The sequence below is a fragment of the Manis javanica genome, chromosome 4 (genome assembly GCF_040802235.1).
Source record: "Manis javanica isolate MJ-LG chromosome 4, MJ_LKY, whole genome shotgun sequence".
In the NCBI taxonomy this organism is placed as follows: Eukaryota; Metazoa; Chordata; class Mammalia; order Pholidota; family Manidae; genus Manis; species Manis javanica.
In genome coordinates, this window is record NC_133159.1 from 64,897,155 (window position 1) to 64,915,970 (window position 18,816).

Here is an 18,816-nt window from a genome sequence, read left to right on the forward strand (position 1 = left end):
AGAGGGACATTGGTCAAGGGCGTGCCCCTCCCCCAGATCTCCTACACCCCATGCCCCAGATGCCACAAAAAGGGCCACTGGGGGTCTGATTGCCCAACCTCCCGAAGGGGAGGCTGGACGAACAACCCCCATCCTAAGCCCGCCGTAGTGGGGCTGGCAGAAGAAGATTGATGGGGCCCTGGGGCTTCTCGCCCGACCATTTCCATCACCAAACAGGAGCCCAGGGTTACTTTAACAGTAGACGGTCACCCCATCTCCTTCCTCCTAGATACAGGAGCCACCTTCTCAGTCTTGTGAGAATACCGGGGCCCTACCACGCCAGCCATTACTCCTATAGTCAGAGTAGGAGGTAAACAGATTTTCCCATTAAACCCCCCACCCACCCTTTTATGCACAATCCAAGACAATCCCATACCTTTCTCCCACTCCTTCCTGGTTATGCCCCAGTGTCCCATCCCTTTACTAGGACGAGACATCCTTTCCCTCCTCCACGTTTCCATAACTATATCCACTCCCACAGCCCCCAGTACTCCCTTTCTGATGGCCCTCATAGCCGACAACACCCCTCTACCCAATGAAAGCTCCGGTTCTGCCCTCATACACCCTGTAAATCCCAAAGTTTGAGACATTACAAGCCCCTCCGTGGCCCTATGTCCCCCTGCCTCTATCAAATTATGTGACCCCTCTCAGTATATCTGTCAGGCCCAATACCCCCTAACCACTTCAGCCCTCATAGGCCTCCAACCCATCATTCAAGCAGACCCACTCACTCCCCATTTAATACCCCCATATTAGCTGTTAAAAAAACCAACGGATCTTTCCGCCTTGTCCAAGACCTTCGCCTCATCAACATAGCCATTGTCCCTATCCGTCCCTTAGTTCCAAATCCATACAGCCTCAGCATCCCACTTCTCAGTCCTAGATCTCAAAGACATACCCCCATATTAGCTGTTAAAAAAACCAACGGTTCTTGCCGCCTTGTCCAAGACCTTCGCCTCATCAACATAGCCATTGTCCCTATCCATCCCTTAGTTCCAAATCCATACAGCCTTAGCATCCCACTTCTCAGTCCTAGATCTCAAAGACATACCCCCATATTAGCTGTTAAAAAAACCAACGGATCTTGCCGCCTTGTCCAAGACCTTCGCTTCATCAACATAGCCATTGTTCCTATCCATCCCTTAGTTCCAAATCCATACAGCCTCAGCATCCCACTTCTCAGTCCTAGATCTCAAAGACATACCCCCATATTAGCTGTTAAAAAAACCAACGGTTCTTGCCGCCTTGTCCAAGACCTTCGCCTCATCAACATAGCCATTGTCCCTATCCATCCCTTAGTTCCAAATCCATACAGCCTTAGCATCCCACTTCTCAGTCCTAGATCTCAAAGACATACCCCCATATTAGCTGTTAAAAAAACCAACGGATCTTGCCGCCTTGTCCAAGACCTTCGCTTCATCAACATAGCCATTGTTCCTATCCATCCCTTAGTTCCAAATCCATACAGCCTCAGCATCCCACTTCTCAGTCCTAGATCTCAAAGACATACCCCCATATTAGCTGTTAAAAAAACCAACGGATCTTGCTGCCTTGTCCAAGACCTTCGCCTCATCAACATAGCCATTGTCCCTATCCATCCCTTAGTTCCAAATCCATACAGCCTCAGCATCCCACTTCTCAGTCCTAGATCTCAAAGACCCATTTTTCTATCCCTCTAGACCCCTGCTCCCAAGATTTTTTCATCTTCACCTGGACAGACCCATACACAAGACATTCTAAACAACTCACTTGGTCAGTTTTGCCACAAAGCTTCCGAGATAGTCCCCATATTTTTAGACAGGTCCTAGCTCAGGACCTAAAACAGTTTCATCATGATCACTCCAAGTCCACCTTATAATACATAGACAATCTTCTACTCTGCAGTCTCTCGTGGAAACAGTCTCAACTTGACACTGCCTCCCTACTTAACCTTCTGGCTTCCAGAAGTTACCGAGTATCCCCCGTCAAAACTCAAATCTCTTCCCCTCCTGTCACTTACCTCAGATTCCTTCTATCTCAACAAAGAAAGTCCATTACCTTAGACAGAAAATGGCTCCTCTCTGACCTGCCCATTCCCAAAACCAAGACAAAAATCCTTTCCTTTCTAGGCCCTTTCTAAGCCTAGCTAGATATTTTAGAACGTAGATCCCTAACTTCTCCCTGCACCCTGTTGGCAAGACCCCTATACAACCTCAGCAAGAGCCCCCCTAAAAAACCATTATCCTCCTCACCCCGACACTCCTTCATTAAGCTCCGTCAAGCCCTTGTAGAAGCCCCAGCTCTCCATCTTCCTGATTTGTCGAAGCCCTTCTCATTATACATTCATGAGAGGTCCAGTCAAGCTCTAGGAGTCCTAGGCCAATATGCTTTGCCCCAGTAGCTTATATCTCCAAGCAATTAGACCCCACAGTTCAGGGATGGGCCCCCTGCCTACGAGCATTAGCCGCTAGACAGCTCTTGCAGAAAGAAGCTCATAAACTGACATTCAGAGCGCCCCTTACCATTCTGTCCCCACATCACCTAAAAGATCTCTTAACCTACAAAAGTTTACAGACTCTCCCTCCCTCCAGACTCCTGACCTTACTGTCCTCTTTCCTCCAAAATCCCGTTCACCCCCTTTGCCATCCATACCCGAATCATGACTTTTTCCTCCTTTACTGCTCTCTCGCTTTTTTTCCTCATTCCTATTGTCTTCCCCACCACCCCAGCCTCCTTTGTATGGCGATTCAAAGTCAGACAGACTTACACACAGCATCAAACAAAAGTTACTGCCCTCATTGCCACACCAGACTGCCCTCTGAAAAGCTGCTCTGAGCCTTTATACCTCCACTTTCCTCCCTCCACTGAAGTGTTCACTAGCAGCTACCCTTATTCTCCCTACCTCTGCTTCCTCTATGACCAAAAACAAGCCTATTGCAGGCGATGGCCAGATACCTACAGGAGATGTCCCTACTAGTCTTTCACCATTCACTACATAGGTAACTTCCAGTACGCACAGTATTACTCCTCCAACCGTTTCATGAAATATCCCAATGGCTCATTCTCCTTATCAATACCAGATCCCTGGGACTCTCGATGGGCTGCCAGAGTCACAGCCTCAGTTTACTACGGGGGGTCCTCGACCCCCCCACAGTACCCTTCATATCTCTCGAAAGTATGTTCCCTCTCATTCCCAGATCTCTCAAGTTGCATCAGGTAGCAGACATTCCGAAAAAGTCATTATCCAAACTCTTAATAGTGCCTCTTCATCTTATCCCCACCCCTCTTCCCATTTCTCCTACTCTTCATTACAGCTCATTCAGGACACCACCATCTTTCTCAACCACACCCTTAACACAGCCAATTGTTTCTTGTGCGCATCACTACAGCGCCCACTGCTGGCCGCCATGCCCCTTAATATTTCCAACTACTACTTCCATGCAGAAAGACAACCCCTCTGCCCCCTGGCAGACATACCCCTATGGGAACCAGAATACGCAGATAATCTCACCATCCACCACTGTGTAAGCCCAACTCCACCCCCCTCCAGCGCACTTCACTGCCTCTCTATCTACACCCCTACCTCTGGCTCTAAGACTTTTACGCAACCGGGACACTTCTTTTAGTGTAATAGCAGTCTGTTCAACTCACTGCCTCTCAACTCCGATACACCCTGCATTCTCATCACCCTAATCCCACAGTTAACACTTTACAGCATGGCAGAATTCCTTGAGCTCCAACCTCCCTTGCCCTCGCGCACAAAAAGAGCTGCTTTCCTTCCCATCATGGTCAGTAGCTCTTTAATCACCTCAGCCATTGGGGCAGGGTTTTCGGGAGGAGCCTTGGGTCACTCTCTATAGGCAGTTAGAGATCTCAACGCCAAACTTGAGGGAGCCCTGACATCCACTGCCAATTCTCTAGCCTCTCTCCAAAGACAGGTCACTTCGCTAGCTAAAGTCACCCTTCAAAACCGGCAGGCCTTAGATCTGCTTACAGCCGAGAAGGGCGGCACCTGCGTCTTCCTCCGGGAAGAGTGCTGCTATTACATCAACGAATCTGGCATTGTAGAAACTGACATTACCAAACTCACCGACCTTGCCTCCAGTCTCCACTCTGCTTCCAATTCCAACCCATTCTGGTCAATACTAACAAACCCCCTCCTCACCTGGCTCTGGCCCATTGCAGGCCCCATAATAATCATTCTTCTCGCCTGTCTCTTCTTACCCTGTATAATAAAGTTCATCAAATCCCAAGTCGGAAAAATCTCTAATCAAGCTTTCAACCAGCTTTTACTCAGGAACTACCAGCTTCTGGCCACAGAAGATCCCTCACCCTCACGTGACCTCCTCACCACATGCTGAGATGGACCCCTCTCTCCACTGGAAACTGTTCCTGGAAACAATAGCCTCAGACGCCTGGCTCCTGACACCCATATCCTCTTGGCCAACCTATGGTTACAGGGAACGTTCATTGATTTCCAAACCTGAAGAAGTCCACATCTACTTGTCCTTACTGCGGGGAGTCCTATCAACCCTTTCCTCCCAATCCTCAAGCCCTCACTCCCTTCTCCGCCCCTGTTCAGCAGGAAGCAGCCAGAGAGAAAGCAACATCCACAAACCCATAGAGGAGAAAGGGGGGAATGAAGGGTCCCCACCAGTAAGATGGCAAACTTCCGGCTTCTCTTTGGGGTCCTCAGTTCCCGCCGGCGCCACCTGAAGCCCAATCACCTCTCGCCCCCCTCCCAATCCCAGCACCTAGCCAACAGCCAACAGCCCCGTAGAAGTGACACCTTAATCAATTCATGCCCCCTCCTATATAACCCAGCACCTTTCCCTAATAAAGCGGAACTCTCCGGTGAATTGCTGCTATGTGTCGCTCCTTTCCTTTCATACCTTAGCTTCTTGAATTACAAAATGAGAAAGATAATAGTACCTACCTCAAAGGATTATTGTGAGAATTATGAAATAATACATGTGAAGCATGTAACCTGGTCTCTGGCAAATAGTAAGTGCAAAGTAAATGTTTTTTTTTATTTCATCGCACTTTTTAAAATTTTTGTCATTAATTAGCAAGCATCTCTTAGTTTCCATGTCTTACAAATAGTTGATTATACCCACCTAAACAGTCCCGCTTAAAATTCTAAACCAGTCACCAAATTAGCACAGAAGGATTGATGAGCCAAGAGAAAAAAGGTTGTGAGTGGTATGTGCATGACATTAGACTCTGCTACTGCTACTAGTATTCCCCTACCCAGTGGAGACAAATTATTTTCAATTTGCTGTAATACTTAGCATTCATCAGATCTTTTGACCTTTTGACCCTAGTATCGTTACAGATGCTCTCTCCATCAGGGCATAAAATTCATGTCTAATAATAATTTACAGCTTCACTGCCGACATTAAAATACTTCATTGCTGCTCTCAGCCATTTGTAGCCAAGGTATGTAGAAACATTGTTTTCTTTTCTTTCCTTCTATTTAAACCCTTAGGGTAAGTGCACAAAACAGAAAAATACAGTGACCCACCATACCCTCATGTGTAACTATCATGTAGATCAAGAGTAAAACATTGCCAACTCAGTAGAAGCTACCTTATACCCCTTCCCAATCAATACCCCTCCCACCTGCCCCCCAAAGTAACCATTGTCTGATGCTCATCCTAATTATTTCCTGGTTTTTCTTTATAGTGTTACCAACTAAGTGTGTAGTGTGGCCACTGTTTGGTTTCGCCTGTTTTTTAATTTGATGTGAGTGAGATTATACATGTAATTCTTCACTCAGCATATTGTGAAATTCATCCATGGTCCCCGCATGTAGCAGCAATTAATTCACTTTTATCACCGTATAGTATTTGATTGTATTCCAAAGTTTGTGTATTCTGTGGTAGATGGACAGTTGGTGATTTTTTCCAGTTTGGAGCTATTATAAACAGTGCTAATATAAACATTCTTATGTATTTAAGCATGCATTTTGTAAAACATGCCCAACGATAGAATTGCTAGGTCATAGAAAATGGAGTCTTGAACTTTCATAGTTAATGCCTGACTTTCCATAATGATTACACCAGTTGACATTTCCAACCGTGGTATGTAGGAGTTTCCATTGCTGTATATCCTTAACAAAGAAATTTATTTATTTTTTTCCAATTCAGTAATTCTGGTAGCCTGTGTAATGTTTTCTCACTGCGATTTTAGCTTTTTGTTTTTCTGCTAAGAAAAATTTGGTAGGAAGTTTCTGAAAATATTGACTAAGATGAAACCTTTGGTTTTCAATTTTCCATGCTGTCGCTCTTTGAATACCACAACCAAGAGTTGGAGATACTTTGCAGAAAGAGTATTTTAAAGTTTAATTGGATGCATAAAAGAAGTAGTTTGATATATTGCCCAATATTCTTTCTTTTTACTTTTTATTGACTTACCTAAAAAACAGATGCATTATTTCTCTTCATAATTACTAAGCCACTCTTCCACAGTTACTGAAATGAGAGGTATGAGCTGTGATATACAAAGCTGGATTTAATGAATAAATCTTTCCAGTTCCTTTGAGCCATTTTTCTTTGTTAAATTTTTTTTTGAAGTACAACCATAGTAACTGATGTGGACAACATTGTATGGCTGGTTAGTGTTGAGTGAAGTGAAACAGACTTTTAACAGCTCATGGGTAATGTCTGAAAGGTGAACTGACATAAGATAAATGTCTCTGTTCCACTCTAAAAATAGCAAAAGGCGTATGCAGCCAATATTTAACTTGACCTGTAATTTAATCCCACTTTAAAAGTACTTTGTCATAATGAAAATTGTACTATGACTTCTTTTTGCACAATGAATACTAATTATGAAAAATAATTAAGATAAAGGTTTGAAAGCTGTACTTGTTGATTCAGTTTTGTGTACCTCTCAAAACTTGTGTGTATGTTTTAAAAAATCGTGCACTGAATAGAGAAATGGACATTTTTCTGGATCATTGAATGTCAAAAAAATACTAGTCTTGCAGCTGTTTTTAAGTTGTGGAGGCAAACATTGCCTGGGTTTGTAACCTTTTGTCCCAGAATATTCATATGTCTCCCCATGACCCCCTCCTTGGGTTATGCTAAGTATATGGTATGTTGATTGCCTGGGGCTGGCCAAACCCAGGCATGCCTTATCTAGGGAAACATCTTATTGGGAGCAGACAACTCTGACCAAGGTTTTTTTCCTTGAGGTGCTTGGTCACACAAGAATGATCCCTTCTTTCATAGCACGTAGTCTTTGTCTCCTCACCCCATATAAGCAGTTACTTCCCTGTCCACAGTAATGGTGCACAACTTTGTCTTGCCAGCCAGTCCTGGGCTCCCTATACGTTAAGTCCCAGGAAACCCTCATGTCTCCTATGGCGTCTCTGGGTCTTTGCTTCGGGCTTTTGAGTGCTTGTAACTTTCCCACTCTCCTGGGTGATCAGACTTGTGATCACGTGAGTATGAAACAATGCTGTTTTGTTCTCAAGTTTGATGAAAACATTTAAATTTCTAAAAGAAAAAAACATGTATTTCTGAAAGTAGAATAATTTAACCTAGAATTTTGTTCCATTATTAGTCATTTAGTAGTAGGATTTTAAGCCTACAAGTTATGTACTTTAAAATAACTGATGTAAACATCATCTGAAAACAAGTGTATTTAAACTTGGAAGGTAAATGGTTAAAATGTCAACTATGGTCCCACCAAATATAAAGTAGGGAAAAATATGCTACATATATTGTTATTTTTGATACTTAATAGGAATGAACCTTGTGCCAATTACGGCTTATTTACCCTTCTGCTTGGCCTAGAGTTTAGAGTATAAATTGGTTGCAAAACTTTTGAGTTTAAACTTAATTAATGGTTTGGATTTTAAAAAGCTCCATACTTATAGAGTCACAAAATGTCTGTGTTTTCTGGAACTTGGGGATTTTAAACAGGATTTGAAAAATTTGTGGTAAAAGTAATGAACTTTATTTCAGGAAAAATGAAGGAATTGAAATTGGGATGAATGAAAGCCAGAGAGATTTTCTGTTTTGTTTTGTTTTGTTTGAAGATTAAAAGTTTATTTATTTTATTAAGGTATTATTGATATACCCTCTTATGAAGATTTCACACGAAAAAAACAGTGTGGTTACAGCATTCACCCATATCATCGAGTCCTCCCCATACCCTTTTGCAGTCACTGTACATCAGTGTAGTAAGATGCCAGAGTCACTACTTGTCTTCTCTGTGCTACCCTGTCTTCTCCTCTTCCCCGTGATCCCACGCACACTATCTGCACCAATCATGATACCCCACAATCCCCTTTTCAGTCCCTCCCCACCCGCCCTCTCATACCCCTCCCCTTTGGTAACCGCTGTTACCTTCTTGGAGTCTCTGAGTCTGCTGCTGTTTTGGTCCTTCAGTTTTGCTTCACTGTTACACTTCACAAATGAGGGAAATCATTTGATACTTGTCTTTCTCTGCCTGGCTTATTTCACTGAACATAATACCCTCTAGCTCTATCCATGTTGTTGTAAAGGGTAGGATTTGTTTGTTTCTTATGGCTGAATAGTATTCCATTGTGTATATGTACTACATCTTCTTTATCCATTGAGCAGCTACTGATAGATACTTAGGTTGCTTCCACATCTTGGCTATTGTAAATAGTGCTGCAATAAACATAGGGGTGAATATGTCTTTTTGCATCTGAGAAATTATATTCTTTGGGTAAATTCTGAGGAGTGGAATTCCCGGGTCAAATCGTATTTCTATTTTTAGTTTTTTGAGGAACCTTCATATTGCTTTCTATAATGGTTGAACTAGTTTACATTCCCACCAGCAGTGTAGGACGGTTCCCCTTTCTCCACATCCTCACCAGCATTTGTTGTTCCTAGTCTTTTCTATGTTGGCCATCCTAACTGGTGTGAGGTGACATCTCATTGTGGTTTTTATTGGCATTTCTCTGGTAATTAGTGATGTGGAGCATCTTTTCATGTGCCTGTTGGCCATCTGAGTTTCTTCTCTGGAGAATTGTCTGTTTATATCCTCCACCCTTTTTTAAATCAGGTTATTGCGTTTTGGTTGTTGAGGTGTGTGTGTTTCTTATATACTTTTTACGTTAACCCCTTGTCGGATATGTAATTCACAAATGTATTCTCCCATACTGTAGGATGCCTTTCTATTCTGCTGATGGTGTCCTTTGCTGTACAGAAGTATTTTAGTTTGATGTAATCCCATGTGTTCATTTTTGCTTTGTTTCCCTTGCTCGAGGAGATGCGTTCAGGAAAAAAGTTGCTTATGTTTATATTCAGGAGATTTTTGCCTATGTTTTTCTTCTAAGAGTTTCATGGTTTTGTGATTTACATTCAGGTCTTTGATCCATTTTGAGTTTACTTTTGTGCATGGGGTTAGACAATAATCCAGTTTCATTCTCCTGAGTGTAGTTGTCCAGTTTTGCCAACACCTTTCTGTTTTCTTTTTAAAGAAAATAAAGTATCTGACACACAGCAGATTAGATCCAAAATAAGAAAATCAGTATATATTATGTTCTTTGATTTTCATACTTGTGACAAATTGAAGCATATCAGTTGTTTGTTACGGTAGTTACACCTATAAGCAAGTATAGTATTTCTTTGAAAATTTAATGTTAACAGATTCCTAATGAAAGTAAGTGAAGAATATATTGACATTCACATTTAAATTGCTGTGTATTGTTAATTGGAGGCTTGTCTTCACATGACCAGATAAACATTTGCAAATGTACTTGAAGTTTTTCAGTCCTTAAGACTCATTGGAGCAATTATATTTGACCCTGAAATAAGCATTGTAACATCATTTTTGGCCTTTCCATGTTTTTTGGACTAGGTCTTAAAGCCTGAAAAACTCAGAGATACCTTCTTGAATTGTTCTAATTGATCAGCTTATTAAAAGTGACTGGCCAAGCATCTTATGTTAATAATTCATTTACTTTAAATGAACCTACCAATTCTTCCAATTTGGGCAAGGCCACTTGAACTAAATTTGCATTGTTTGAAAATATTCTTTGGCATATGCTTATTTTTTAAATTAAAGTATTGTTGATATACAGTCTCATATTGGTTTCAAGTGTATATAACACAGTGGTTCAGCAGTTATCCACATTATTAAATCCTCACCCCCTGTGGTGTGGGTTTTATCTATCAACATAGAAAGATGTTACATAATCATTGACTGTATTCTCCATGCTGTACTATCATACCATGACCAACTTATATTGTGACTGTGAATTGTTGTTCCTCTTTTCTCCCCTCCCCTTTCCCAACCTGCCAACATCTCACCCTTGGTAACCACTAATCACTTCTCAGTCTATGAGTCTGCTGCCATTTTGTTCCTTCTGTTTTGCTTTGTTTTTCTATTCTACAAATAAGTGAAATCATAGCACTGATTTTTTACCATGTGTGGTAGGTAATCCAATTCCAGTTGTTATATACCAATTTAAGTTACTATATATTCTAAAGATTTTTAAATCTGGATTAAATTTAATCCATTTTTAAAGTAGACATGTCTGCTTTATAGCATTTTCTCCTCTGCTTGGCAGTGTTTCAGAATCAGTTAAATAATAAATACATTTGTCAAATTATATTCCATTGATTGGTATTGTTTTCCTTTTAGAGTCCAGTAGTCTAAATAAAGACTGAAGTAAAACAAAAGAAAAACCAGCTGTAGAATGGCAGTAACAAGCAATATCACGTTCTAAACATTTTGTCTTTTACTTTTAAGATAAAGGTACAGATACCACCATGAACGGGAATGTGGATGACTTTGGCCTGCGACATACCTTGAGCATTGCATCAACTGATTCCTTTGCTTCAGCAGCAGAGGTAGGACATGTATATCCCTATAAGGATTTCTCATTTTTTTATTTGGTATCATTAATTTACAATTAGATGAGGAACATTATGTTTACTAGGCTCCCCCCTTCACCAAGTCCCCCCCCCCCACACACCCCATTACAGTCACTGTCCATCAGCATAGTTAGATGTTGTAGAGTCACTACTTGTCTTCTCTGTGTTTCACAGCCCTCCTCGTGCCCCCCGACTTTATACATGCTAATCGTAATGTCCCCTTTCTTTTTCCTCCCACTTATCCCCTCTCTTCCCACCCATCCTCCCTAGTCCCTTTCCCTTTGGTAACTGTTAGTCCATTCTTGGGTTCTGTGATTCTGCTGCTGTTTTGTTCCTTCAGTTTTTTCTTTGTTCTTCTACTCCACATATGAGTGAGATCATTTGATACTTGTCTTTCTGCCTGGCTTATTTCACTGAGCATAATACCCTCTAGCTCCATCCATGTTGTTGCAAATGGTAGGATTTGTTTTCTTCTTATGGCTGAATAATATTCCATTGTGTATATGTACCACATCTTCTTTATCCATTCATCTACTGATGGACACTTAGGTTGCTTCCATTTCTTGGTAAATAGTGCTGTGATAACCATAGGGGTGCATATGTCTTTTTCAAACTGGGCTGCTGTATTCTTAGGGAGGATTTTTCATTTTTATTCAGCCAAAGAGTACAGGTTTACCATTGTGCATTGTGTAATCCAGTTCAATAGCCATTTGTTGAGCATCTACTATGTGGTAGATACAGGTACAAAGATGAATATAAGCTCCCACAGGAGCTTATAGTCTGTTTGGAGAGGTGAACGTGTAAAACATATTTTAGACATCTGGGCACTTTTATATACTATGGATTATTGAAGAGGCATATAAAACTCTCTTAATGGAAAGCAAATCACCTTATATCAAGTCTTAAAAATGTTTAAATCCTCTAGCTTATAAATCATAGTTATAGACATTTTTTTCCAAAGAAGTGATCAGATTCAATAAGTTGAGAGATAAGTTCAGAGATAATTGTATCAGTTTAAGGTGTACCATATGATGACTTGATATACATATATTGTGAAATAATTAATATAAGTTAATACCTCCGTCAACTCACATAATTACTTTTTTTTTTTGTTTGGTTTTCATAAGAAGATCTAAGATTTACTTACTCAGCAGTTTTCATGTATGTATGTATGTAAATACAGTATTATTAGCTATAGTCATTATCATGCTTTAGATTCCCAAAACTTTCATCTTCTAACTGGAAGTCTATACCCTTTGATCAATATCTCCCCATTTCTCCAACTCCTTGGCCTCTGGCAACTGCCATTCTACTCTTTTTATGGGGCTGACTTTTTTAGATGCTATACTTAAGTGATACCACAGAGTTGTCTTTCTCTGCCTGATGTTACTTCACTTAGCATAATGCCTTCAAGGTCCATCCATAATGTCACAAATGGCAGGATTTCCATTTTCTGAGTGAAAAATATTCTGTCAAATATATATAAATGTGTATGCACACCTTCTTTATCCTTATGCCCGTCGAACACTTAGCATGTTCCCGTATGTTAGCTATTGTGAATCATGTTGTGGTGAACATGGGAGTGTAGATATATTGCAATTATTTCCTTTGGATATGTGTACCCAGAAGTGGAATTACTAGAGGATGTGGTATGTCTGTTTTTAGTTTTTTTGAGGAACCTCCATACTACTTTCCATAGTGTCTGCACCAGTTTACATTCCCACTAGCAATGTACCAAGGTTCTCTTTTTTCCACATCCTTGTCAGCACTTATTTCTTGTTTTTGTATATTTTTTTATACTCTCCATTCTGACCTAGTGTGAGGTGATATCTCATGGTGTTTTTGATTTGCATTTCCCCAATCATTTAGCGATGTGGATCATCTTTTCATGTGTCTGTTAGCTATCTGTATGTCTTCTTTGGAGAAATGTCTGTTCAGATCCTCTGCCAATTTTTTCATCAGATTATTTGTTTTTTTGCTGTTGAGATGTATGAGTTCTTCATATATTTTGGATGTTAACCCCTTGTCAGATACATCATTTGCAAATATATTATCCCATTCTGTAGATTGCTTTTCCTTTTGTTGCTGGTTTCCTTTGCTGTGCGTTTTTTTAGTTTATTGTAGTCCCACCTGTTACTTTTGCTTTTGTTGCTTGTGTTTTTGGTGTCATAGCCAAAAAAACTGTTGTCAAGGAGCTTTTCTCCTATTTTTTTAAAGGAGTTTTATGGTTTCAGGTCTTATGTTTAAGTCTTGAATCCATTTTCAGTCAGTTTTTGTGAGTGTGTAAAATAGGGGTTCCATTCAGGTTCCTGGAACCAATTCCGATGTGTACGTGTGGGAAGGGGTTTTCCCATGACATGACCCCAACCAATTCTGGCACCAGCAGGGTATCCAAGAATCCCACTTAGTTCTAATACTGTATGCCTGGAGACAGCACAAGATTCCCCCAAGTTAAAGACTCAGTCTCACAGGACTGCCCCTACACGTGTAAGTCCAGGGAGAGGGAATCCTAGGGCAAAATACCTCTAAAAATTGAAATCAGTCAAAGGGAGAAATAAAGTTTAAAACCTGCTTATTGCTTACAAACTCCAGTTCAGGGCCTTCTGTCTTTCCTGCTCCAGCAGAAGCAAAACTGGCCCTCCCATCACTTCTCAGGTACAGGTAAGCCCTCTGACGCCCAGGTAATTAATTACCCATTGATATAGAGATGAACTTCTCTCCACCCTGAGGAATGATGCAAATGCACAAAGCCATACTTCTTTCCACCTGAGAATGCCTATTGATATGCAGATGTACTAAAGCCAGGTGAGATATTCTGGAAATGTTATAATTTTACCCACAACACCCCACTGCAGATGCCAATCACAAGCCCCAGGCTATTCCCTGTACCTCTGACCAACTGGATACAGATTGGAGTTCCAAGACCTCCCCCTTAGTTTTGACTAATTTACTAGAACCACTCATGGAATACAGGAAGACACTTGGGTTTACCAGTTTAATAAAGGATACAAGTTAATAGCCAAATGAAGAGGTACATAAGGCAAATTCTCAAATAAAGGAGCTTCTATGCTCATGGAGCTTGGAGCCTGGCTTGGTGGCACATGGAAGCTTTCTGGTTCCTCAGTCATGGAAGCGCTCTCTTCAGCAGAGAAGCAGGATGCCAAAGAGAGAGAGCAAGCCAGCAAAATTCACTACTCATGGCTTTTTGTGAGGGTGTCATTGCATAGTCATGATTGACTGAGTCATTGGCTATTGGCTGATTCAACCTCCAACCCTCTGTCCTCTACCTTCCAGGGGTTGGTGGTTGGGGGCTGAGAGTTCCCACCTTCTTTTCATTGCACATATTTTTCATCTCCTCCTTGGTTAAATTTATTCCTAAGTATTTTAACCTTTTTGCTATATGATGGGATTGCCTTCTTAATTGTCTTTCTTATATTTGTTGTTAGGGTATAAAAGTACAGCTGATTTTTGTATAGTCACCTTGCATTTTTTTCTTCCATGAGGAACAATATACCTAATTGCTCCAAAGTTTCTTTATAATATGCAACTTAAAAAAATATTTTGCCAAGTGTACATTGTACTTACTTTAAATTTGTTGTTTAAATTAGAAGGATTTGATATATTAGGAAAATAGTCCTTATGGAAAACAAAATGCATGAATACCCCAAGAAGGGCTTAATATCTGAGAACATCCTAGGAATGCTTCTAGGATATAAATGTATGATTGCAGAATGTGAATGTTCCAAGGTAAACTATTTTATAAGAAATGTTTCTTAAATTATTTTTAATTGCATTTACTATATGCCAAGCACCTGAAGTTAAATTAGGGAAAACTATTTTAATGAAGAAAGTTATTAAGAAAATAAGGTCAGAATTCCTTCAGAAGTTAAAACAGTTTGTAATCATTTGAAAGTTTTATTCATAATTACCAGATTTCTTGCCTATGTGGATTAAAACAAGTACCTGGCATAGGCTTTTCTTCAAGCTAGGCCAGTCATTTGTGATAGTATTTAACAGGATTTTCCTATATAAGCTTTGCAAAACATTGGTTTGAAACCACAGCCTTTTTTTCTCTGAAAAGTCTTTTTAAAAATAATAGCTGTTTTAAGATACAATTCACATACTACAAAATACACTCTTTTAAGTGGTTTTTAGGATATTCAGAGAGTTGTGAAATCAGTACTGACTGCTCTTTCATTCCAGAACATTTTTCTCCCCACAAAATAGAAACCCCTACCTATTAGTAATCACTCTCTTTTCTCTCCTAGCCCTTGGCAAATACTATTCTACCCTCTGTCTCCATGGCTATTTGAACATTTCATATGAAAAGAATCATACAATAGGTGATCTTCTGTGTTTGACATTCTTTCACTTAGCATAGTATTTTCAAGTGCTGAAAAGTATTTTTAATGTTAGGATACTGCTTCATTGAGTATTTTTATAACTCTCCCGTCTGGTAAAGAGATTGTGTTTAATATGTAGAAACTGAAATTGCAGAGAGAGCAGTTTTTAGTTTTTCTTAGAATTTTCACTCAGTAACATGCTTCTGTATGTTTAATATGTAAATTGTAGTGTGCTCTTTAAAGAGAAAGTCTTATTTCTTATAATCCACATGCCTCTACTCATACTCTAAATGAAAACTCGGAAAGCTTTTGCTATTCCCACCTCTCTACCTGATAGCTCTTACTGGTAACAATCCAAAATAATAATAATTTACAAAGTAACAAGGATAAACGTTCAGAATAGTCATAATCTGAAAAGGGAGAGCTGTATCTACATTTAAAATTCTTTCTCTTGAATTATCTTACTTTCTCTGGGATCAGTTTTTAAAATCTTTTTGTCTTGGGCTTTCATTCTTGTGCTGATGGTGTTCTCAAATTTGAAAACTTAATTGGTGACCGGATTGATTTTCTTAGGTAAACTGTATATGTTTGCAGGGGTGCTTTAGCTGTGTCTCCCAAGCAGAGACGACCAGGAAGGCTAAATGTGTGCAGTTCACTTCCTTGAGGTGTGCCGATTGGCAGGCTTTTCTTTAGGATGAATGGCTGCAACTAGGCGAGGCAGGGCGCACCACAGAATGAAGCGGCCTTACTCTGAGGGCCCATCACTCACCTAGCCGACTTACTCTCCTCAGCTAGTTCAAATAATTTTTAAGGAGAAATGCTCTCTGGTTGAAAATCTGTTTTTCTGTACTGCAAGCTGCTTTGGTGGGAAAGGTTGGTGGGAAAGGAGCAGGAAGTAGAATGAGATGTGGGATGAGTATACGTGGTTGGACACAGACTTCCCTTTAACCTTCCATTTTCAATACCTCTTCTTCAATCTTCCTCCTTGCGGGGAAGTTGGGGTTCCTATGGCCAGGATCCTCACTGAACTTAAACCACCTGATGATGTAACTGGCCTGTTGCTAGGCTACTGCTTCCACACCTGTAGGCAGTAAGCTATTGTGCTATGAGAGCTTGGCCTAGTGCTCTGGGCGGAGGCAGAGACGCTAGTGCTCGACGTACCGCTGGCAAAACAAGCCAGATAATAAACCCTTTTCACCCCAAAGAAATGTTCTCCTGTCATTTCTTTGGTCACACTGAATCCGTAGTGATCTTGCTGGGGCTGAAACCGAGTGGCAAGACACTCCTCTTCTCCTGCCCTCATGCCTGCTGACTCCAGGCCTGGTTGCTCAACAAGGCGCCTGGCTTCCCCCGAATGCAGTGATGTGAGAGAGTCGGATGAAGCAAGGATGGTTATGCTCGAGACTCAGGAATTATACTGCATCACTTCCACCGTATGTTGTTCATTATGCCAGTTTGACCAGTCTGGAATGAGGTATAAACATCAGGAAGAGAGAATCATTGAGGGCCATCTTGAAGAGTGGTTATTATGGGTCCGTTTCCATTTTCATTAATTTTCTAATAGTGAGATAATGGATGCAGTCAGCCTGCTTTCTTTTTCTTTTTTTTTTTAAAATTTTTTATTAAGGTGTAATTGATGTACACTCTTATGAAAGTTTCACATGAAAAAACAATGTGATTACTACATTCACCCATATTATCAAGTCCCCACCCATACCCCAATGCAGTTACTGTCCATCAGTGCAGCAAGATGCCACAGATCCACTATGTGCCTTCTCTGTGCTACACTGTTCTCCCCATGATCCGGCACACCATGTATTCTAAACATAATACCCCTCAATCCCCTTCTCCCTCCCTCCCCACCTGCCCTCCGACACCCCTCCTCTTTGGTAACCACTAGTTACTTCTTGGAGTCTCTGAGTCTGCTGCCATTTTGTTCCTTTAGTTTTGCTTCATTGTTATACTCCACAAATGAGAGAAATAATTTGGTACTTGTCTTTCTCCACCTGGCTTATTTCACTGAGCATAATGTCCTCTAGCTCCATCCATGTTGTTGCAAATGGTAGGATTTGTTTCTTTCTTATGGCTGAATAGTATTCCATTGTATATGTACCAATCTTTTTTATCCATTCATCTACTGATGGACACTTTGGTTGCTTCTATATCTTGGCTATTATAAAAAGTGCTGCAATAAACATAGGAGTGCATATGTCTTTTTGAATCGGAGAAGTTGTATTCTTCGAGTAAATTCCAAGGAGTGGAATTCCTGGGTCAAATGGTGTATCTACTTTTAGTTTTATGAGGTACCTCCATATTGCTTTCCAGTCAGCCTGCTTTCTTTAACTGAAAGACCTATTTGTAATTTTCCATGGTTGATTTGAAAGGGGAATATAAACTTATAAAAAATAGCCTATATTAAATTGTAACTTAGTTTATTTCATGCCCAACTTGAAATAGTTTTGGGACTTTGGACATTTCTTTAATGGTCATTCAGAGCCTTTACCAAATACTACTTCACGTACAGCAAAGTTATTACTCACCAAGGGAGATAAGGCCCAGTCCATTTTGCTCCCTTAAGAAGGGCAGACACTTTGGGGATGTTTGAAATCTTCAGCTAATCCCAAAACTTGTTTTCACTGGGCTCTTTATCTGAGGATTTTATCTATCTTGTCTGTTTTTGTTGAAGCTGTTGTTATTACTAGATTTCTTGTGTGGTCATTTTTATGATACTTGTGGACTATGGGAGATAACAGATTAGGCGGGATAGTGCTTCAGTGTAAACCACAATAGTTTTACTTTTTGAAAATATTAAAATGAGTTTTTGAAATATGCCCTTTTGGAGGAAGAATCATTTAGAAAGAAAGGACATTTCAAGTTTCATCTAGCAAAACAAAGAACCCTCTTCATGATAAATTGCATGCTCCCATATACTGGGATTACACTGCTACTGACCTCTGCTTCTGAAGTAATATTGCAGCTCTAATAAAATGTTATTCTTTTTCTGAAACCTTTAAAAACGGTTTAAGAAGATTTTATTAAAAAATTTTTTTCTATAAAATGTATTCTAAACTGAGAACTTAAGGCATCGTTTCGGTGATTTGCTTTTTGCTTGAAAAGATTTAATATTAATTATTTAAATAAATGTTTCTGAGTTTTGTCATTGTCTGTTGAGAAGAGTTGGTGATAATGTTTGCTAGTATCACATGTTCCTGTGATATATTTTCACAGCTGCAAGCCTATTTTAAGAGACTTATTAAACAATCACTTCAGTGAAACCAACAAATAAACAGGATAGACCAATAAATCAAGGCCTGACTCTGGAATCTCTCGTTGGATTTGTTCACTCTTATTAATGTAAATTATTTTATGTAGAGAATTTAATTGTAGTCAGTTGCTTTTTAGAATTTTTCTCTACTGATAGGTATACATAAATCCTATTTGTTTGATAGTGGTATAAAACTTTAAACTATTAGAATTTCCAAATTGTTTTGAAACCTGTTAGGTTTTTTTTTTTTAAAACCTCAAAGCACTTTGCTTGTAGCATAATACATTTTCCTTAAAATATGAGAGGAAATATTACTTTAAGTAGATAATAT

General features: G+C 39.9%; 1 protein-coding gene across 4 annotated transcripts in view; it reads left to right on the forward strand.

Annotated features, from left to right (window-relative positions):
- MIGA1 (mitoguardin 1) overlaps nt 1-18,816 on the forward strand; it is a 122,834-nt gene that overhangs the window by 60,234 nt on the left and 43,784 nt on the right. For all 4 annotated transcript variants that reach the window (XR_012130216.1, XM_073234164.1, XM_073234166.1 and 1 more), the window contains one exon: nt 10,753-10,853. Coding sequence is in view for 3 of the 4 variants with exons in the window: in XM_073234164.1 (XP_073090265.1) it covers nt 10,753-10,853 (101 nt within the window). In the remaining variant the exon portion in view is untranslated. The remainder of the gene's footprint in view (nt 1-10,752; nt 10,854-18,816) is intronic.